At 37.8% G+C, this 23,606-nt stretch overlaps 1 protein-coding gene across 1 annotated transcript in view; it reads left to right on the top strand.

The window, feature by feature from the left end:
• Positions 1–22,273, top strand: part of smarcd2 (SWI/SNF related, matrix associated, actin dependent regulator of chromatin, subfamily d, member 2) — a 36,863-nt gene extending 14,590 nt beyond the window's left edge. The window contains exons 5-13 of the mRNA XM_052112438.1: positions 6,553–6,672; positions 8,659–8,754; positions 10,828–10,929; positions 12,914–13,075; positions 13,918–14,015; positions 16,966–17,101; positions 17,259–17,381; positions 17,484–17,585; positions 20,517–22,273. Coding sequence (XP_051968398.1) covers positions 6,553–6,672; positions 8,659–8,754; positions 10,828–10,929; positions 12,914–13,075; positions 13,918–14,015; positions 16,966–17,101; positions 17,259–17,381; positions 17,484–17,585; positions 20,517–20,570 — 993 coding nt within the window. The 3' untranslated portion in view covers positions 20,571–22,273. The remainder of the gene's footprint in view (positions 1–6,552; positions 6,673–8,658; positions 8,755–10,827; positions 10,930–12,913; positions 13,076–13,917; positions 14,016–16,965; positions 17,102–17,258; positions 17,382–17,483; positions 17,586–20,516) is intronic.
• The last annotated feature ends 1,333 nt before the right edge of the window (positions 22,274–23,606 follow it).

Raw genomic sequence — 23,606 nt, 5'->3', positions numbered from 1 at the left:
CCACTGGTTCCCACACATCTTGAAAACCTGGAATTTTGCAATGCAGTTCCCTATCTGTCACTCACTCGACATTGTGTCGATGAGTTTACACTAGGGGTCACCCTTGGGAGCCAAGACATCCCTGATCTTTGAGAAAAGGCCAATGAGAATTAGCGTGTGGAATTGCACTCCCCCGGACAGTGCCACTTGCAAACGCACTCCGATTTCTTCTTCGGAGCAGAGCAGACGTATTCACTGAGCTGAATCTCCCGTGTATGTGTGTAATATATATATATATATATATATATTACACTCACCTAAAGGATTATTAGGAACACCTGTTCAATTTCTCATTAATGCAATTATCTAATCAACCAATCACATGGCAGTTGCTTCAATGCATTTAGGGGTGTGGTCCTGGTCAAGACAATCTCCTGAACTCCAAACTGAATGTCAGAATGGGAAAGAAAGGTGATTTAAGCAATTTTGAGCGTGGCATGGTTGTTGGTGCCAGACGGGCCGGTCTGAGTACTTCACAATCTGCTCAGTTACTGGGATTTTCACGCACAACCATTTCTAGGGTTTACAAAGAATGGTGTGAAAAGGGAAAAACATCCAGTATGCGGCAGTCCTGTGGGCGAAAATGCCTTGTTGATGCTAGAGGTCAGAGGAGAATGGGCCGACTGATTCAAGCTGATAGAAGAGCAACTTTGCCTGAAATAACCACTCGTTACAACCGAGGTATGCAGCAAAGCATTTGTGAAGCCACAACACGCACAACCTTGAGGCGGATGGGCTACAACAGCAGAAGACCCCACCGGGTACCACTCATCTCCACTACAAATAGGAAAAAGTGGCTGCAATTTGCAAGAGCTCAACAAAATTGGACCGTTGAAGACTGGACAAATGTTGCCTGGTCTGAGTCTCGATTTCTGTTGAGACATTCAGATGGTAGAGTCAGAATTTGGAGTAAACAGAATGAGAACATGGATCCATCATGCCTTGTTACCACTGTGCAGGCTGGTGGTGGTGGTGTAATGGTGTGGGGGATGTTTTCTTGCCACACTTTAGGCCCCTTAGTGCCAATTGGGCATCGTTTAAATGCCACGGCCTACCTGAGCATTGTTTCTGACCATGTCCATCCCTTTATGGCCACCATGTACCCATCCTCTTATGGCTACTTCCAGCAGGATAATGCACCATGTCACAAAGCTCGAATCATTTCAAATTGGTTTCTTGAACATGACAATGAGTTCACTGTACTAAAATGGCCCCCACAGTCACCAGATCTCAACCCAATAGAGCATCTTTGGGATGTGGTGGAACGGGAGCTTCGTGCCCTGGATGTGCATCCCACAAATCTCCATCAACTGCAAGATGCTATCCTATCAATATGGGCCAATATTTCTAAAGAATGCTTTCAGCACCTTGTTGAATCAATGCCACGTAAAATTAAGGCAGTTCTGAAGGCGAAAGGGGGTCAAACACAGTATTAGTATGGTGTTCCGGATGGATGGATGGATGGAGTGGCAAAAACGAACGTGTCTTTTTTTCAAGATGCTTTTTCGTTTGTGTATAATTCCTGGTTGCGGTTGATATCTTTCCGCTTCTGATGGCCATGAAGCCTTACGTGTTGAGGTGCTACCCACGCGGAGTCAGCATTCTTGGGTGGTTCGTGTCCTCATTGCGAGGACATGACCACGTTGTGGTCACGGCTCGCCTTCGTAAGAGGGCAAGCGGCTCCCCGACACTGTCTACCTACGGGTATGAGGCGGGGTCGGTTAGCACTGGGGGCGATATGGGGACATCAATTGGAGATTCTCCGCCGGGTATTCCCCACGGACCTCCCATTCACCATCACGCTCGTATGCTCCTACCGAGCTCTGGAGCGAGGTTGCCGGTCCGTCTCACGCTGGGCCCGCATTCTCGTTCAGAGTTCATGACGAAAATGAGTTGTCAATCGCAGCATCTGAGAGCTGGTTCCTCAAGTCATGTCAATTTTATTTGTATAGCGCCTTTTCACAACACCCATCGTTTCAAAGCAGCTTTACAGAAGATCAGGCATTAACAGACGATAAAACTGTAATGTCTATAATGTCGATGAATCATCATTGTGTAATTAGATAAAATATGATGTTAATAGTGTTTAAAAATTAGTCATTAAAATGTTTTATTAATAACCCCAGTGAGCAAGCTGAAAGTGACTGTGGCAAGGAACACACAACTCCATAAGATGTTTATTAAAGGAGAAAAATAACCTTGGGAGAAACCAGACTCGCTGTGGGGGGCCAGTTCCCCTCTGACTAACATCATGAATATAATGTAAATATTACTTATGTATAGTTAAAGTCATGCTTTAAAATTATTAAACTTAACTCTTTCCCCGCCAAACACGGAATTTTCCGGGTTTCCGTGTTTTAGGTGTTATACGGTAAGGAAGACCCCTGCGCATGTTTTGAAAGAGTACGCAACTCTTTGATCAAAGAAACAGACTGCGATCGTCTCAAACATGAAGAAGTGGAGTATTGAGAAGCTCAATATCAGACATAAACATTCCTTTTTCTCAGCTTTTTGTCTGAAATGTTGTTTTTTGACAAAACCTACCTCTGTTCAAGTCGCAATAAAAAAAGAACAAATGAAGATAAAATAAAATCGTTTTTTTTGCCTAAAAGCAGAGGCTCGGATCTTTATTGTGATATATAGCATCTTCATATATTCATGGAAGAAAATATTCTGCGGGCCATTAAAATTTAGCGAAAATCGTCAAAAACCCTGGCGGTGGCTGGCAATTTTTTTTTAAAAACGCTGGCGGGGAAAGAGTTAAGTGTTAAGGGTCAGTGTTTAAACATTGATTTTGTATGAACTAAGATTAATGACCAATGTCTTTGAAGTCCATCCTGGATTAACTGCAGAAGTTCACATAGGTGCAATTGTCCTTGTTAATTGGCTGATGAAGGCTTTTGTTGGCAATTGTTAGTCTATGCATTCCATTTCAAGATCGTAGTCCATCAATAGTCCGAGGTGATGCAGGCAGAGATCAGGGATGTGAAACTCAGTTCAACCTGGCCGGTAATTTCGGTGAGGTTCGGTGTGGTCCATTTTAAATCCAAGGTTCAGACCATGGCATATGAAGTATCCCATGTCTTATGGTTGGATTTGGCATCAGTTCATCCTCTGAAGTCCATCATTAATAGACTGAAGTGATGTTTGGCTGGCACCGGCTGCATTTGGTCATCATCATTCAGCGACACGTAGCAGTGGAGTCCAACACGAAGCAGGAATGGTGCTAGATCCAGCCGGTTCTGGTGACCTCAGGATAGGACGGGAAACAAAATATATAAGCATAGATGCCATTAAATTTATTGCAGAGTTATAAATCATGATCAATGTTTCTGGTTCTGGCAGACCCAACTAAAACAGCCTAATTGTGGGTTGGAGAATAAATTAGGTGTATGCCTGGCTAAATGGAGGAGTCTTTAGTCTAGATTTAAACTGAGAGAGTGTGGCTGCATCTCGAACAGTGTTAAGGTGCGTACACACTGCCAGCAACGTCGCGCGACAGCGACTCCATCCCATTCATTTTCAATGAGAGCACAGAGACTTCCGGCACCACGAGCTGTCACGACCGGCGGCGACTAGATGTGTGCGTGTCCAGCGACGAAAAAAGTTGAGACAAGTTCAACTTTATTCAAATGAAGAACGAATTACGGAAGCGACAGCCAATAGGAGAGAAGACGGGAGAGCTCACGTGATCCTTCTTGCTCTCTCAGCTCCTGCAGTAATGGAAAGATGGATGAAAGGCTAATTCTTGCGGTTAGAAATTTTCCAGTGCTCTGTGTATCTTCCCACATACAAGGACATTTTTAAGAAAAATACTGCGTGGAAAGGTGTATCTGAGATCACAGGGATTTTGTGGACCAGACAGACCGGCATTTACATTTTTGCCTCAGATAAACAGCCGCTATGGCAAACGGCACGCCTTGTTTCTCATTCATCTTTGATATAAATGGAATCAGTACATAAAATGCTTTATATTTAGTCTTTTCCCTCCAAAATGTTTGTTTTTAGCGGCAAGAAAAGAGATTTGCTGTCAACAGCAATGGAATGACATCCGTGAATGTCATTTTATAAACGTTACTAGGCAACCAGTAGTGGGAACGCCCACTAGCGACTTCACCGCCAGCCACTGGCGACCTGCAGCGACAAAGTCGCTGACAGTGTGTACACAGCTTTAGGGAGACTATTCCATAGTTTAGGAGCCAAATATGAAAATGATCTACCTCCTTTTGTGGAATTTGATATTCTAGGAACTATTAACAGGCCAGAATTTTGCAATCGTAATGAACGTGATTGAATATAGCGTGGTAGAAGGTCACTTAAGTACTGCGGAGCTAGACCGGAGCTAGCTTTGTACGTAGTTAACAGAATTTTAACCATGATAAAATGGGGCTAATATGATCATATTTCTTGGTTCTCGTTAGCACTCTGGCTGCTGCATTTTGAACCAATTGAAGTTTATTTATTGATCTTGCTGGAAATCCTCCCAGTAATGCATTACAATAATCTAGTCTTGAGGTCATGAACGCATGAAATAGTTTTTCGGCATCAGCAACAGAGAGCGTATGCCTTAATTTAGCAATATTTCTTAGGTTGATGAATGCTGTTCTACAAACATTGGTAATTTGATTTTCAAAGGACAGATTGGTTTCAAATATAACACCAAAGTTCTTTGCTGTTGAAGATGATGTAACTGTACATCCATCTAGTGTCAAATTATATTGTAGTGGCTTAATTTTAGAGGTTTTCTTTTTGGTCCAATAATTAGTACTTCTGTTTTGTCAGAATTGAGTAGAAGGAAATTTCTGGCTATCCAATCTTTTATTTCTTTGATACACTCTGCTAATTTCGTGAATTGTGAAATCTCATCAGGTTTTGAAGAAATAAAGTTGTGTATCGTCGGCATAGCTGTGAAAACCTATTCCACGATTCCTTATAATATCTTCCAGGGGAAGCATATACATGAAGAAAAGCAGAGGCCCTAAAACTGATCCCTATGGCACTCCATATTTTACTTTGTTTCGTCATGTCTGACGCTGAGGACTCTGAACTCTCACCCTGGGTTGCGGCAGCTCAGTCGCAAGCCGACGCGGAGCTGATGGCCATGCTTGCTCGGGCAGCTGCAAGTGTAGGGTGGAGTAACGCTGCCTTGCGCACTGAGATCGCCTCCCTTCTACAGAAGGATGCGATAGAGCCTGTCCCTCCAGTTGAGAAGAGGGGGGGGTTTTACAGCCTCTACTTCGTCATACCCAAAAAAGGCGGCAGATTGCGAGTTCTGACCCGGGCTCTGCACAGACTCCCATTCAAGATGCTCACGCAGACACTCACACATGTCCCGCGAGTGAGCTAGGATTAGTCAGTCATCAAGATAGTTGAGGATGCGGAAGCCCACTTCCCTTAGTGGTGCAAGAGCGGCCTCTGCGACTTTAGTGAAGGCGCGAGGAGACAAGGTCAGGCCGAAGGGTAGGCTTTGTACTGGTATGCCCAACCCTCGAAGGCAAACCGGAGAAAGGCCATGCGAGTGTCTGGCTTCAGGATTGGTTTGTGGCCGTAGACTTGAAGGACGTGTTCTTCCATATCTCGATTCTTCCTCTGCACATACCCTTTCTCCGGTTTGCCTTCGAGGGTTGGGCATACCAGTACAAAGCCCTACCCTTCGGCCTGACCTTGTCTCCTCGCGCCTTCACTAAAGTCGCAGAGGCCGCTCTTGCTCCACTAAGGTAAGTGGGCTTCCGCATCCTCAACTATCTTGATGACTGGCTAATCCTAGCTCACTCGCGGGACATGTGTGCACACAGGGACCTGGTGCTCCTTCGGAGAGGCTTGCATCAGTAATAATGGCATTTTCCAGTCATCGATATAGTGCAGTTATTGTTTTCCATTTCAACACTGCTGTTGTTTAAACCTATTTAAAAAAAAATTGTTGTTAACTTTACTACGACTAAGGTAGGACCTCAAATTTGTATGAAAAATGAATTTTCGTGTTATGGCCAGTAACCAACATGATATATGGGATATACAGTGCCCCCAAAAATATTTGGGGGCACTGTATATCCCATATACGGACACTAAAAAATTTATGAATATCATTGTATTAGATAATGTATCAAACCAATGGCATTTAATTTTTTATTTCAAGAAAGGGAGCACAAGCAACCTTTTTAAAGCAAAACATTTCACAAAAAGAAGTTTGTGAGGTTTCAGTTTATAAAACGATGTAATAAAAAAATATATATATGCTTTTATTAATACTAAATGCAATTGGACCGATTTTAAAAACTGCAGGTGAAATCAGGTGTCACGACATTAATATATAGATACAATTGTTAACTATTTAATACTTTGGTAAAGATGCTCAATTGTGTTACACTCTCATTGGTAGTTGACAGCATAATTAAATCAGCCAGAACTCTTCTCATTTGAACAACATGGAGGGATTCTGCCTCTGTTTACTTTCCATGATATCTCTAATGACATGGTAATTGTATAATCTATATGCATTTTGTGCTCGTCTAGCAAAAACGCAAGTTGAGAATCTACATTTCCAACACCTACACACCTCCCAAACCAGAGGGGGAGGAGGCTGACAAAGTGGCATCCTGGGAACTCAGAGTGGAGGGCAAACTCCTGGAGGATGTACGTAATGCTTATCTTTATATCAGTGTTTCTTAAAGAATGGGTTGGGTCCGAATGTGCTTAATAAAATGTGCAATTATTTCCTTAGTTCGATTAAAGGGACAGTTCACCCAAAAATGAAAATTCTCTCATTTACTCACCCTCATGAAATCCCAAGTGTATATGACTTTCTTTACCAGAACACATTTGAAGAAAAATAGACAAATATCTTAGCTCAGTAGGTCCTTAATATGCAAGTGAATGGAGATAAGCTCCAAAAATAACAGACAGTCAGCATAAACGTCATCCATGTGACATCAGCTGTTAAATTAATGTCTTGTAAAGCGACACAATCGCTTTTGGTGTGAAAAGATACATTTTTAACTGTAATTTACTTTGTAATGTATCCGCTGAAGTTGTATGGATGATGTTTATGCTGACTGTCAGTAATTTTTGGAGCTTCAAAAGAAAAATCTCAATCCACTTACATTTTTAAGGACCTACCGAGCTGAGGTATTTTTAAATTTTTCTTCAAATGTGTTCTGGTGAATAAAGAAAGTCATGCATTTCTGGGATATCATAAGGGTGAGTAAATGAGAGAATTTTAAATGTTTGGGTAAACTATCCCTTTAACTGTAACGTATACATTTTGACAAGAGAATTTACTTTCTCGAAACACATAAATAGTGTTATTGTACGCATTTAAGCACATTCACATTCAGTCTTCATAATTTGAAATTTTATAACTTGCTCCGCCTCTGAAATTACTTTCCTTTTCGGTTGATATCACCTGGACCATGCAGGTAATTGGATAAAGTTAACCAACAGCCAAAGAGTAATTTAGCTACAGTTGTTGGTAATACAGCCTTTTTTTGTAAATCGTAGTATTTAATGTTGTCTTGGGTCAATGTAGGTTTAGACCAAATTGATTTTAAAAGAAGAATTCTTAATGGGATATAATGAAATTCATTCAAAGTCATTAAAGATAATCGAGTGAGTTTTGTAGGAATATTGAGTTGCTTACAAACAAACATTGTATTCAATGTGTACAGTTGTGTGCAAAGCAGCTGTTGGGATGGGAGGATAAACAACTTTATGATGTTGGATAATGGTCAGCTGCTTGACACTAGTTAGCTCGATCTTATTAGTTCCGTAAAAATGTGTTCAATATGTATTGGAACAGTTTTATTTTTTTCATTGTGTACGCATTTTTTTATTAATTTTTTTTTTTTTTTTAAAAACAGTGATCAGTATCTGTTGATATTCTGCTATTTTAGTCATAAGATAAATTAAATTAACTGATCGTTACAGCATATATAGTTAGTTACTCTATGGAATGCTCTACGGTTTTGTAAGTGAATTTCAAGTAAACATCACAAAATGTCTTATTTCTTGAGTCAAGAAATTTTGTGTTTGCTGGTTACAATGTTGTATATGCACTCAAATGCATGGTGAGGTGTCCATTTACAGTGTTTCATGACAAGCAATTTCTCTAGATAAGGCTGACTTCACTCTGTACTTCATGTCTTTTTATTTGGCATTCTTGAGTCTCTCTGGCCTTCTGGCTAGATTTGAACTGGCTCATGTCCTCAGCTCACTCCTACATACCAGATGTGCTTTAAACTTTTCCTTGTCCTCTCGCTTTTCTTTTGAGGAAAATGAAGTCCACAAAATGGGCATGCATTGGCTAGCTGAAAGCCCCTGGCTGTGTTGCTGCCACATGAATAAGAGGAAACACTTCTTTCTGTTTCTAATTTAATTTTTTTTTTATGCCTCTGTGGTGGTGTTGTACTGAAAGCGAGGGAGAGTGAACATATTGCACAAGCCTGTATTGGCACAATAGCTCTTTGTATGTGAGAGCCTGTTTGTGTCGGAGTGTATGTGCTGCTTCTAAAAAAAAAAAAACAACTCCCCGAGTGCGGTCAGCTCCAAACAATGCAGTAACAATCAACGGCATGGAAGCATTAAAATGATTAATGTGTTCTCGCCTTTTTTTTCCATTTTTAGCCTGGGAAACTGAAGAGAAAGTTTTCATCCTTCTTTAAAAGCCTGGTCATTGAACTGGACAAAGAACTTTATGGCCCAGACAATCACTTAGTGGAGGTATGGTATTACAGCACACTCAGAATATAAATGATATACATTTTTTTTAAAAGATTGAGGGGGACTAAATATGGTGTTGTTTACAAGAGTGCATGAGATGTCCATTGTGCTCTAACTAAGCTAAAAACACTCCAATGACATGATGGCTCACAGTGACTTGCATAAAAATTAAAGCTATTTGTTTTAAAAAATCTATATACGTTACATAATATGCTGATCAGTAAATTTAATTAATCACAAATTAAAGTAAATAAAATATCTAAATTGCTGAGAGAAAAAAAAATCAAGATAAATCAAAGCATTACATTATTGTGGCAGATGATTGAAGCATTGAATAGGCATTATAGTGTCATTGGAAGTCAGTATACTGTTTATTTTCATATAATTGAACAAAAGCCTGGGCTATAGTCAAAGTGAATTGATTTTGGGGCCTTTTTAGCTTTGGCACATGACTAATTGTTTAATCCTGACAGTCGCAATGACTTAACCCTAATTAAATTCACCCTAATCAAACATAGACCCTGATTTACTGAAAGTTTACGTGTATAAAAACATTTGCAAACTTGATTGCACATATAAAATGTCCCAGTTGTTGTTCTAACATAGTGTTCTGAGTATTTCTATTGTAAGACATGTAAGAATAGCCAAGATGCTCTATTTTGCATGTTTACTTTAATGAATATGCAGTTTTAGGCATACATCTTATATATTTGCAAAATAATGGACAGTGTCAATGCAAATGGATTTATCAAGCCACAAAGTAATTTCAGAAACTTTAAGACCAAATTAATACTGAAAGGCAGGTAGGTATTAAGGCCCCGACATACCTCATACGAAATGGAAGAACGAACAGTTGTGACATAATTTCGAACAAAATCTGGCCAAAACAAAGTTGTTTTTGAGTTTATTTTGGTGGTTGTTGAACTTTCAGAACTTAACACCTTCTTATTGCCATTGGTCCATGTCATCGGTAGGTGTGATCTGCCCAAAGTAAGAAATGCCTTTTATCATCTGTCTTTTTGTCTGTATTCTACCCATTAACAATCTTTTATACACCCATCTTTGCAGTAGTTTCAGTTTCATAAAAAATTACAATAACCGAGTATAATCGGCATATATTATGGCCACGTGAGGAATGCAGAATGTAACGTGACAAATTATGCATTATCTAATACATATACATTAATTTAAATGTTCAAGTGTTAAAGACGCTGGCTACCACCCCTGGAGTCGATAGTTTGAATCCCAGGGTGTGCTGAGTGACTCCAACAATGTCTCCTAATCAACCAAATTGGCCCGGTTGCTAGAGAGGGTAGCGTCACGTGGGGTAACCTCCTCACGATCGCTATAATGTGGTTTGCTCTCGGTGGGGCGCGTGGTGAGTTGTGTGAAGCCTCCACATGCTCTGTCTCCGTGCAATGCGCTCAACAAGCCACGTGATCAGATGCGCAGGTTGACAGTCTCCGACACCGAGGCAGCTGAGATTCATCCTCTGCCACTTGGTCACTATGCCACCACAAGGATTTATGAGCCCATTGGGAAATGGACATTCCAAAAAGTCATCACTCAAAAAAACAAAAAAAAAACACGTCTTTTACTGATCTCATGTGAATTCTACTCCTAGACTGAGGCATATAGTCATTGATGACACTTTTTTTTGTAGTAATAGTTGATGTTTTACATGTAGTCTTGAGTGTCCTCCTATTTAAATGTGCCTCCCCCAGTGGTGTGGCCGGTGTCTGGATGTTTACAAACAGTATGCAGTTGCTCAGCTGTTTCAAACTTCTTTTTGGCTTTTAGCGAAGAACGAAAAAGAACTATATTCATGTGATACAAAATTATTTCTCACAGATTTATTTTTTTTTTTTTCTTCATTTTTGTTTCTTCAGAATTTTAGAACATTTTCTTTAGAATCTTAACTGATAACATGATTTATAATGCATCACTCTTATAACCCTATACCTTTTATAACCCTAAATATAACACCTCTTATAACTCTAGCTTCTTTTTGGATTATTTATTTTTGTATTTGCTTATTAAATTTGTAATTATATCCTTTTCTGTATGTATCAGTGGCACAGAATGCCCACAACTCAGGAGACGGATGGCTTTCAGGTAAAGAGACCAGGTGACGTGAATGTGAAATGCACTCTGCTTCTCATGCTGGACCATCAGGTATTGCACACACTTTTAAAAATAATGCTCCATTTAAAAGCCTAGTGAGCTGCCTCTGTTTGCAACATAAGGCATATCTTCTTAGGCTTCTTTCTGATGCCTTTACATAATTATGCTTCGAGCTGGGTGATAAAACGATATAGATATTTATCGCGATAAAAAAAACTCCACGATATCGACAATAAGTGAGTAATTTTCGATATTTAGCCTTTGTTCTACATCTAGACATGCTTGTTGCTAAAAACACTAGCAGTTTGGCTTTCTTGTCGTGTGTTTCCACTGGCGCGTGCTGAGAGAATGTGAGGGAACGCTTTCAATTCCTTCCTACGGAAGCCGAGCTTCAAGCTCGCAAGTTGGATTGTAAAACTGACAGCAGTGCGGGGCAAGCGGTTCTCTAGTGTTGGGAGTGGCTTCGTGCGGATTTATTCCGCTTCAGTGGAAACGCAGCCTCAGACTGTATGAAGTTGCTATTGCCCCTGCTACGCAGGCGACCGCGTACCGGATCCAGACCCCAGATTGATTCCATCTTGACTGCAAGATATCATGATGATGGTTACACCCTCTTCTCGTCTCTAGTGAGCAGCGCGACAAAACAACAGTGGCGGTTACATCATATCTGAACTTTCTGCGCTGTATTCTTGAATATTTTTCTCTAGAACTGAAACACGCTTCACTGATGCCCGGCCCAGGGCTGCACCTGCATCCTCTTTTCCCCACATGTGCGTAAACATGAGGTGCGTGTTTCCAGAGGGCCTTTAGATCAAAGTTTTTTTTCTTTTTAAATTTTTGTTTTATCAACATGTTCCAAGCCTTTAATAATAAACAAATCGATTTTTTTTGCCATATCGCCCAGCCCTAACTGTGCTGCCTTTTTAAGTGACCTTGTTTTGGCCAAAATAACTTGTCCTTACAAATTAGAAGATATGATACTAATTCTATCCTAGATTAGAAATATTCTTTGTGGAAGTGAAGACAATACCAATTGAGCTGAAAGTGAGTGAAAGTTTTATATGTAGAAATATGCTTATTTTATGCAATACTTAATGTTGATTTTAAAATCTAATAATAATGGAATATTTTAGCCAATATTTGTGTTTGCTATGTATTCTTGTCAAGTCAACCATATACAGTTAGTACAGTACACAGCGAAATGAGACAACGTTCCTCCAAGACCATGGTGCTGCATAAAATAACATAAGACAAACACAGAACCACATGAGACTGCACAGACTAAATAACATTTCTACATAGACTAAATAACATTTCTACATAAAGTGCATGTGCAAACGTGTGCAAAAAAGTACGGGACAGTACAATAAATTACTAAAATGAACAGGACAATAGGCACAGTGTGAGACAGTGCAGCACTGACCAGTACTCATTTGTAATCTGAGTAGTGCAAAAAGATGACACTTTCTAAAATGCTAAATGTAAACAACATACTGTGAAATAGTGTTCTATGGACATAGCAGTTATTGAGGTAGCAGCCAGTTATAAAGTGACAATGAATTAGAGCAACTCTGGACATGTGCAAAAGTTGGATCGTGCGTGCGTGCGTGCGTCAGTCCAGTCCCTGAGTATTGAGGGGTCTGATTGCTTGGGGGAAGAAGCTATTACACATTCTGGCCGTGAGGGCCCGAATGCTGCTGTACCTCTTGCCAGACGGCAGGAGTGCTAATTAGAGTACCTCATCACTTATAAACTCGAAAAAATGTTGCTGTCTATAGAGTGTGCCAAGTCACTTATGAGGTTTTATTTTGATTGGTTATTTTATATTTGATTGATGTTGCTTTACAAGGCAACTGCCTATGTAGGCAGCATACAGTGAGGGAGCACACTAACGTTTGAAACAAAGCCTAACTCGACAAAACAAAGCATTGCACTGCAGTCAGTTTGTTTCAGAATCTGGATGGCTACACAGGATTTTGATGCATATTTTTATGTATATGATAACCTTTTTTTTTTCTCTGCTGTCCTGGTCCAGCCTCCGCAGTATAAGCTGGATCCTCGTCTTGCTCGACTCCTGGGCGTCCATACTCAGACCAGAGCTAGTATCATGCAGGCCCTGTGGCTCTACATCAAAAACAACAAGCTGCAGGACTGCCATGAAAAAGAGTACATTAACTGCAACCGATACTTCAGACAGGTAACTAGGAGTGTAACGGTTCTTGGTAAAAATAAATTTACAATACGGTTCACCACCCACAGTTTGGCAAGCATTGGCATCGTGGTCTGTTCACGTCAAGTTTAATGACACATCTGGTACACAAGGTTAGGTGAAGAAAACAAACAGTCAAACTGATTTTGGCAGAGTTTTTAGCAAAGTTACATCCTCTGCTAATGCCCCTGAATGGATCTGTAGATGGATACGCTTTGCCTGTGTTTCACGTGGGTCAACTTGATGACATCACTGTTTTGCAAGCGTTGTGTGTATTTAGGTAATGGCAAGTGGAAAAAAAACAAGCCGCTGATAGAGAAGCCCCCTGCGTTTCTTCTTTCTGGAAACCGAATCACATCTTTTTGCAGTCAGTTACAACAGCGATGGTCAAAAAAAAAAAAAATGTTTACATAGCAGGCTGTTTGCAGACATTGCTCAGAGAGAGTGCCATATGCTGATAAAATATCAATAATGTGCATGAAGGTATAAAACGTGCATGCAATTATTTCTGATCAAGGCAAATACTGTACCATAACCATGAAACAATTTGAACCATTACATCCCTACAGGTAACCAAAACTTTTAGCCTTCTTAGCAGTGAGGTAGCTATAGTAGTACTGTGTTTTTGTTTCTCACAATTCCTTAGTTCAATCTCGAAAACATGAGAAGAGTCTTCAGATAATGTACCTCTGTAGTTGAATACTTATTTTAAAACTAGATTGCACCAAGAATAACTTGATACCAACAAAGTCAGTCTGGGGTTAGGTGCTTTGAAATATTCATTGTTGATAAATTGAGCTGTGTGTGACTGAACTGCTGTAATGCTGCAGATTTTTGGCTGCTCCAGGATGAGGTTTTCAGATATCCCCATGAAGCTTGCTAGCCTCCTTCAACACCCTGACCCCATCGTCATCAACCATATCATCAGGTGTGTCCGTGTGTGTAATTTGTGTTCTAAAAGTTCTTTCTTATTGCAGTTAAATGCTTTTCTGTTTACATTTTTCTTTTTAAATTCAAAATGATAGTTTTTTGAAAAAGTGGTTTACCAATGTGGCTTTTTTAATGCCAATGCTGATCTCTAGTGAGCAGGTTGACCAATGGAAGATATAATAGAGATGCATAACTTCAGACACTTTTACATTGCCTGATTTCGTCTGTTTTTGTGTATGTCTCATACTAATTTGTTTCTAAATTTCAAACAAAATCTTACATAAAACAAAGGCAATCGGAGTAAACACAAAATACAGTTTTTAAATGATAATGTTATTTATTGAAGCAAAACAAATAAAATATCCAATACCAACTGGGCCTGTGAGAAATGGTAAAAAAGTGTGAAAAGCAGTTCTGTGAAGAGGGGGCCAAAATTCCACATCGCCCATCTCCAGTTATCGGAAGCATTTGTTGCAGTTGTTGCTGCTAAAGGTTGCACAACCAGCTGTTAAGTTTAAGGGAGCAGTTCGTTTTTTTAGATGGATGATATGTGTTGGATAAATAAAAAAATATATATATATATATATATTTCAGAAGTCAGTACCAATACCATTGAAATTTCACGGTACTCAATACCATTTTCGGTACAAAGCAAAACACAAAAAACAGGTTACTAAACAACACTTTTCTTAACAAAGTTAACCAAACATTAGCAGCAGAACTAAGAAAAAAAATATGCCATTGAGCAACACTTGTAATTTAAATATATTATTTTTGAATTATTACAAAACTGTACAATGTATGCTTAAAGTATTTTTAAACACTTATATAAGATTTGCTTCAACTTGTGCAACTTTTAAGCTTAACAAGTACTAAATAAATCAATAAAGCTGCATATTGCCATTTTTCTTCATGATAAGAAATGCACAGTGACATATATTATGATTAAATAAGTCGCGAGCCATCGTATTCTAATCTAGCTGCATTAAGCGTCCGCGCTCGAGGGATGAGCGTCCCCAAGGCAGAGTTTCTCAGCAGGGTACAGTTTCAATCTCTCCTCATTAGATCGGGACATTCACGCAACTCATTGAAGAGGCACCAACCACACAGAGAAATGCCAGTTTCTGAGTTTATAGTTATTAACTTGATCTGCTTCTGTATTATTTGAACTTTAATAAAGCTATAATGCATTAAATATAACCGCATTTAAGATGTAATGCCGGGATGTTTCCTGTAAAGAGCTCCTGCTCCTCCTCTTATTCCACACAGAGAGTGCTTCTGAATTTATTTATTTTTTTATAATTCCCATCGTTTTTAATAATAAAAACAAAATACAGTTTTCTAAAATGTATATAAAAAATTTTTTTGTGTGTTATCTCGTTTGAAGATCTAAAAAAATTTAGAATGAAAAATACAAGAAATCATGGAGGGGTAAATACATTTCCACAGCACTGTATAGTAGAGTAGTCTTAAACATTGTTACAATAACAATTTTATTTAAAAACATTTCCCACAACTAACAATGTCCAACAGTGTACATACATTTTAATGTGTCTTTTTTTTTCCATATGTTTTGGAAGTCATTTAAATTCCCACCACTTTGTCATTTTGACCATCTAGTCAACAAATTAATAATAAGTATATATTTTCGTATTGATGTTTTAAATGTGCATCTGAAGTGTTCCGCTCCATGCAGAGTGTAGTCTCGGGTGTCAAAACATGCACGCATGTCATCATTGAAGTCTCATACTGTATAACGGCAGCGGACACTTCCCAGCCGCTCCAGCACTGGACGCAACAGGGAAAAACTCTGTGTGGATTTTTGCAGATAACCGATAGTTCCAGAAATCGGTGCTGATTAATCGAAACATACATATACATATATATATACATATATATATATATATATATATATATATGTATATATATGTATATATATATGTATATGTGTCGACTTCCTAATGTTAACAAATGGAACCTTAAAAGTGTTACCAGTTATATTTACCTATATATTATTTATTTTTGTGTATAAACCGCACCAACCCGCATCTCAGAATAGCATTCTGATATAATATTCTTCTCACCACAATTGAACAGAGCGGTTATCTGAGTTACCGTAGACTTTGTCAGTTCAAACCAGTCTGACTATTGTTTACCTCTCTCATCAACAAGGCATTTCCATCTGCAGAAGTGCCACTCACTGGATGTTTTTTGTTTTTGGCACCATTTGGAGTAAATTCTAGAGAATGTTGTGTGTGAAAATCCCAGGAGATCAGCAGTTACAGAAATACTCAAACCCAGCCCATCTTATACATTTTTGGTTTAAAATGTGATTTTTTTTTTATTTTTTTTTTTAAACTTACCAGACCATGTGTCCTACTGTTGCATCCACCTTGAGCAGGAAGTGAGAAAGGGGTACTTGGAGTTATAGCTGACAATGACATTGTCTGATTTAATCAGGATTATAAAAAAAAATCTGATGGAGATAAAGTGAAGACCACTTTGTTTGGCAGTTTTATATGGAAATATATTTATGAATGTTGCATTTTAAAACACTTCGTTTGGCAATTTAACATTGACCGTGCTGAGGACAGGTTAAATGACATGTGCTTCCAAGTATAGAGCATGCATTAAACAAAATTCTAGTGAAATTATTAAAAAATATAAGTGATTATTTCCCTGAGCATACACACTTCCTTTTAAAAGTATCTTTTTCAGTATTTGTATTATGATTTTTTGGGGGGTTTTAACAATCAGATGATTTTTGTATGCAAGACATATTTAGTGCGTGTGTGCGCTCTTAATCTTTACCAAAATATGTGTGGATCCTAATGATCCGAAGAAGACTGCGTGTTTTGACATTGATGTTGAGGTGGATGACCTGCTTAAGGCTCAGATGCTCTTAATCTTTACCAAAACTGCTTCATATTTCTGTATTTTTTTGTAAGTGTGGATCCTAATGATCAGAAGAAGACTGCTTGTTTTGACATTGATGTTGAGGTGGATGACCCTCTTAAGGCTCAGATGACCAGCTTCCTGTCATCAACCACCAATCAGCAAGAGATTGCTGCCCTGGAGATGAAGGTGTGTGTGCATAGACATGAATGACAAATTATGCATCACCCCCAATTCTGAAAACTTTGCAAACACTATATTTAAATGTTTATGCCAAATTTACATACGTTTTGGAGAAAAAAAACAATATACATTGTTTAAACCAAACATCCGTGTTCTCCATAAGATCCATGAGACCATTGAATCCATCAACCAGCTGAAGACCCAAAGAGACTTTATGCTGAGTTTCAGTAAAAACCCACAGGAGTTCATACAGGACTGGCTCAAGTCTCAGAGCCGAGACCTCAAGGTACACCGAGAACATGCACCATAATTTGAACTTCCCTGTATGGTTTTGGTCATTCAGAATTTTCATTTGCCATTTATGCAATTCTTTTGCTGCTTTGTGCAGTTAATGACAGACACTGTGGGGAACCCAGAGGTGGAGCGGAGAACTGAGTTTTACCACTCATCATGGGTCACAGAAGCAGTTGGACGCTACATTTTTTCAAAGGTGAAAACTTTTTTCCATCCAAATATAAAAGACAAGCAATCAGACTTTGGTAGTAAATGAGGTTCTTAAAGCCCTCATGAAACCAATTGACAAGCAGTTTTCTTGCTTATGACAAATTTCCTATTGGGGCAGGGCATATTGATGGACCCATTCTTTTCCTTATTTTTTTAAATAGCCAATAGCCTTTAGTTTAGATCACAGCTGTGAAGCATGATTTGCTATGTGCTATTGCAAGATGGAGTGCACCTGGTGTTTAGAATTTTGGGGGAGGAACATTCTCATTCGAATGAGCAGATTAGGAGTATAATATTAAAAGTGTATTAGAAGTCTGTATTAGCATTAAGTTGATGTCTGAACCCGGTGTCCCTAAGACCGTGTGCCATCAGATTTTAAGCCAGAACCTGAAATCGTTCACTTTATAATTTCTTCTCCAAGCAAGTACATTTTGTTGTATCATGCTGGATTTTATTTCAGCAACATGGGAAACATTCATTATAGTATAGTAACTGTAAACTAACACCGTTTTAATATGGCACAGCGACACAGAGCAAAAGGGGAAAGACATTTGCTTCCCGTTTATCAAGCACTGGAACTTCGCTGGGTGCTGAACAATCTGGAATTATGTGTAACAGTTACAGTATATGAAGTCATCTTTACAGCCTGGTCTTGTTCAGAATCTTTGTGACACATGCGCTTAAAAATAAACTGGAATGTAGCAGAACGCAGGTGTCTCTGGATGCATTTATAAAAATGTACGTTTTTAATTTGTAGCAGAGTTGTGTAACTTTGTCTGTTCGCACATGTCTAAGTGAGCTTGCGTGCACGAAATAAGTTATTTATTTATTCACTAATTACAAACCAGAAGTTATATTTTAAAAACTGAATTGAACCCAACCCATAACCGAATGTTTGTCAGGTTCCGTTAGGTTCGGATCGGATCGGATTGCAGACCTTTAAGCCGCCTTTTCACTGTCTCCGACATTAACAAAAGACGATGGACTTTTCTCCCCCTAGTGGCAGTCGTGATGAACTGTCATTTTTCTCACAACTGATTTTATTCATTAAGGGAGAAGCGATGGGGTTTACCTCAGAACATTATTTTGTGTGAATTTGATGAGCAGATTAATTAATTCAATTAAATTCATGATTAACATTCCCTCTGTATCATGAATATTTATTTTTTTATCATTATGATTGTTTTTGGACTTTTATTGTTTAGATTTAGTTAAAATTATGATAACAGCAATAACAATCATAATTCAGCAAATGGGAAGCAGAAATTAATTGATGTTAATTTTTAATATATAGGTTTTGCGTGTGCAGAAACAAATGCCACATGTAGGGCTGGGTATCGAGTTTGATACATTTTAGGCACCGACCGAATTGCCTCTGAACAATCGAGTATCGGAAAATGTCTTTTTGTCGTTCGGTACCAAATTTCGATACATTTACATTTATGCATTTGGCAGACGCTTTTATCCAAAGTGACTTATAGTGCACTTATTACAGGGATAATCCCCCCGGAGCAACCTGGAGTTAAGTGCCTTGCTCAAGGACACTATGGTGGTGGACATAGGGATCGAACCAGCGACCTTCTGATTAACAGTTATGTGCTTTAGCCCACTACGCCACCACTCCAGTACCTACACTCCAACACCTAAGGGGTTAATCTAGTCAACGTCAGTGATAAGCATGTAGCATGCTAGATGTGCCCAAATCTAAAAGTGCTGGTATCAGAAAATGGTTTGAGTTCAAGGGCTGAGAAAGAATGTTATAAGTAACATTGCTAACACTGTTCTATATTACAGAGAAATACTAAACCATAATTTTTACAAGTGCACGCAAGAAGCGAGCCGCAGCGACACAGGGAAAAGCGGGAATGGTGCACTTATGTGTCGGGAAAAACCAGCAAGAGACTGTCAGAACATTTTGTTAATTTATTTTTGTTAATATAATTTGTTATTCACATTCGGGTTGAGCAAACAGACGATGATCTCGGGATCAATGATGGTCAGAGTGATCACCAATAACTGATGCCTTTGACCATGTCATGACGATATTTGGATAGTTTTACCATTAATCTATTAAATTATATATATACATTTCAAATGAAACTGGAAAAACAAAAAGTGCATTTAAAATGTGTTTCAACTTTTTAAAAGATGGCTTTACAACAGTTTAAAACCGGAGGGTTACATGATATTTGTGTATATATGAATATATAACTTCCGGTCGGCGGTTATGCACTGTCAAGTCGCACGAGTTGAAATGTATCAAAGCAGCCGAAGCTCAAATCTGATCCAAAAATGTCGCATCCGGACTGGCCCCCCCGCAGCCCCCGTACGACACACAATTGGAAATTACTATGGTCTGTCTTATGTCAGATGCAGCGTAAAGGCGGCTTTAATGTGCATTTCTATTATTTATCAACTTCTATGAGTAGCATATAGATGATCTTAAAGCTAACAGACATGGACTAAAAGCCATAAAACTACAGGATTTTATGTCATTGTTGTCTTTTAAGGTTACTGCTTCCTCGGTTTTGTTTTATAACAAAGAGCCTGAATCTTTCGGTCAGGTCAACATACACCGTTTGTAATTTATTTTGATTATAGGAAGAAGCCATTCATGAAAAACAATTTCTGTGGTGAGACACGATATACTCCATCTAAAACTGTATTACGTTTTTCCTAATTGTCTTATGTTGCATGTTTTATTAAAGAACTGACATTGAGTGACTACATGGCATATTTGTCACACAGGCAGACCGTTTAAAATGAACAAAGGGTAAAGGCAAAAGGTGATTTAAAATGGTGAAAATTTTAAAGAATGGTGACCAGTCACAGCACCTAAGATGAACTTTATGCATCAACTGTTCTTATGTAAATTTTACATTATCTGTTATTGATTTTATTTTTATTTTTTATTTAGGTCCAACAGAGGAGACAGGAATTGGAACAGGTACTAGGAATCCGTCTCACTTAAGAGTCCAACTCCAAATCTGCTGACACTCGAGGAATACAGCTGGTAATGTTTGAGATTGAATAGAAACACTTCATATAGATGTTTTTGGGTGTGAGTATTGTTTGGAAATTTTGAACATATTGCACTGTTATAAACAGCTTGTCAGTTGCAGCATTTGCAGATTGTACCGTGACACATTTCTGCTTAAAACAAATCTCAAATGCTGTTACAAAGTTTAACTGGAACTCTTCAGTTATGTATCCTTCTCATTTAATTAATTTACCAAGCTTCTCTTGTGTATTCTGAAAATGTAATATGAAATTAAGTCATCTATTTCATGTTTGTCTTTTTTTTTTTTTTGCATTTTTTTTATTGCATCCTTTCTTGTTTATCTATATTTTACAGTATGATATACTGTATGTTGTTGTCTGCTAAAACTCTACAGATAACAACCGATGCAAAGCAGCTTTTTTTTTAATTTCATAGTACCTTTTGTGTTTTATAGTAGGAATTGGCAAACCTATGTGTGCCATTTTTTTTCTTTACTTATGAAGTAGACTAGTATGAATAGGATTTTTTTTATTATTATTATTATTTTTTCTATAATACACAATATTCTGGATTTTTCTATTTGGTCTCTCAGGAAAATATGTGCGGTGCTATTCAAGAGCCATGTTTGCTTGTCCCAATGGGAAATTAAGCACATTTGGTAGCACAGCTGTTCCAGTTCACTATACCAGACTTGTTGTCTTCATCTTGTTTGTGTTTGTTGTTTACAGATTTGTTTTTTTGTACAACAATGCTCTGATTTGTGAATGATTGAGCTTACTTGTGTAAACCATCAGTATATTCTTAAGTTCAGGTTTTCAAAGCCATATTTTGGAGTTTTTAATTGGTTTACTATAGTTCAGGATGTACTTCTACATTCCAAACACCAGTTGGGAATTTTCTGTTTGAGTGTTGGATTTAATAAATTGTGATTTCATGTTGGTGTAGTAAATTCAGCTTTTGCAAGTATTAATGGCTGCAAGTAGAATATTCTGTGTTCAATACTGTAAGATTTATGGACCGCATCTGTGGCATGCATTTGACTACACTTGATCTGTTGATTTATACCTCAGTTATTAAAAACAAACGATGTGTTTGCAGTTGAAATCTTTGGGGCAAGCAGTTGCTCCCTAGACTTCTAGTGCTTTTCTGTGGTATGAGTAGACCATATTTTTGATGTCAATAGAGCTTAACTTATATTGAACCCGGAATATTCTTTGCAATGGTTTAATTTTGTTTATAACCTAATTTCTCAGACAGTTTTATTGCTGATTTGAAATGCAACAAGCTCTTAAACTTTTTCTTCTGTTAATGCAATTAAATTCATACAACTTAAAGGTGCTGTAAAAACATTTTTAATTTTTTTAAATGACAAGCAGAAAATGCTTCTATTTCCTTAAAGATATTAATGAAATGGGTACAATGAAATATCACACCTGTCTCTGTAAATGGTGAAAAAAGCAACTGGCCGTGGACTGCGGTTAGTTTGACTTGTCAATGCACACCAAGTTTGCGGACGCTTATTTGCTATCGGTGCTTTTTGCTAAGTGAAGTTCTTGAACTTAAAATTGCTTCCAACACCTTTTTTTATTTATATATCAATCAAATGCTTATCTTTTTATGCATTTTGTAACTGGGAAATTGGAGCATTTTAAACAATAAAGTTGTTTCCACAAAGGTGAACTCTCATATCTTTAATCAATGTATTTACATTTAAGAAAAATGGCTTGTTATTCTTCCCATCTACGTTGGGCACTTATTGGCTGCTTTTCTTTATTATTTGGTCCAAGTTATCAATTTTAAAAACGTTTTATTTTTATTAAATTTGAATTTTGTAATGAAATTAATATGGTGGCACAAATATATTTTGTCTACAAAACTAATTCAAACATTCTGATCAAAAGATTTTTAAGATCATGAGAAACATTTCAGTCAAGTGTTTCAAATCTTTTGACCGGTAGTGTATATATGTAATGTTAAATAATTATAGATCAATACTGATAAGAAACTAAGAAAAGTAGGTAGATTTTTGTCTCGTCCAGTCTAATGAGATATGCATCAGAGGGAGAACTGTTGGTTAGACAATCCATCAGTCATGTTGAGGCATGTAGACTGTAGTACTGATAAACATGTTAGTCTGGAAATATCTGTCATTGGTAATGCCTCACCTTTTCTTAAGAACATTTTCCCACATAACTGATTTAATGGGGGCTTTCATTGTTACTCCTCAAAATGTTGATATAATAGGATGGGTGGACTTCAGTTGACATTTGATCTTGAATGGCTATATGATGCAGATCAGAGATCTGGATAATGTGTATATTATGTAAAATGTGAAACCCCCAGGGACTAAAAAACAGTTCATGGACCAAAAACTGAGAAAAAAAAAAAAAAAACGCTTTTGCAGAGTGAAACTGAAAACCGGAACAAAGTGATTTTCAATTGTTCCGGAGTGAAAACGTTATTTATAAATAATGTTAACTGGTTAATTTTGTTCATTTTAAAAAGAATATTATTAAAAGTTTTTATTTTGTTCTAATTGGTTAACATTTGAAAAGATTGCAGAACTTCTGAACCAGGACAAAAAACTGTTTTTGCTCTGAATGAACCGAAATAAAAAAACATTCAGTTTGTAGTCCCTGCAAACGCCACATACATATACTACATAGTTAAGTCATTAATGTATTTGTTCAGTTAAGCTGTTACAGATTCAATTTTTGCCTCTTTCCATTTAAGTTTCATATTACCCCAGCAATTTACAATATATAATTGCCATAATAATATGAAAATTATAGTGAAAAGAAAATTCCCAAATTAAGTTTTTTTTTTTAAAGCTTAAATGTGTAATTTCTGTGCCATTAGCATCACTGAAAGAAATTGCAAAAATAAATATTTTTGTTAAGCAGCTTTTTTGAACACTTCCTCTTGTCTTCTGTGGTTCAAACAAAGTTGCACTCCTAACTCATGTGATTGGTCGAGCCATTGTTGTTGTGTCAGGCTGGACAGCCG

This window comes from Xyrauchen texanus, chromosome 40, assembly GCF_025860055.1.
Source record: "Xyrauchen texanus isolate HMW12.3.18 chromosome 40, RBS_HiC_50CHRs, whole genome shotgun sequence".
NCBI classification, from domain to species: Eukaryota; Metazoa; Chordata; class Actinopteri; order Cypriniformes; family Catostomidae; genus Xyrauchen; species Xyrauchen texanus.
Note: the sequence above shows the minus strand (reverse complement) of the source record. Positions and strands in the feature narration are given on the sequence as shown.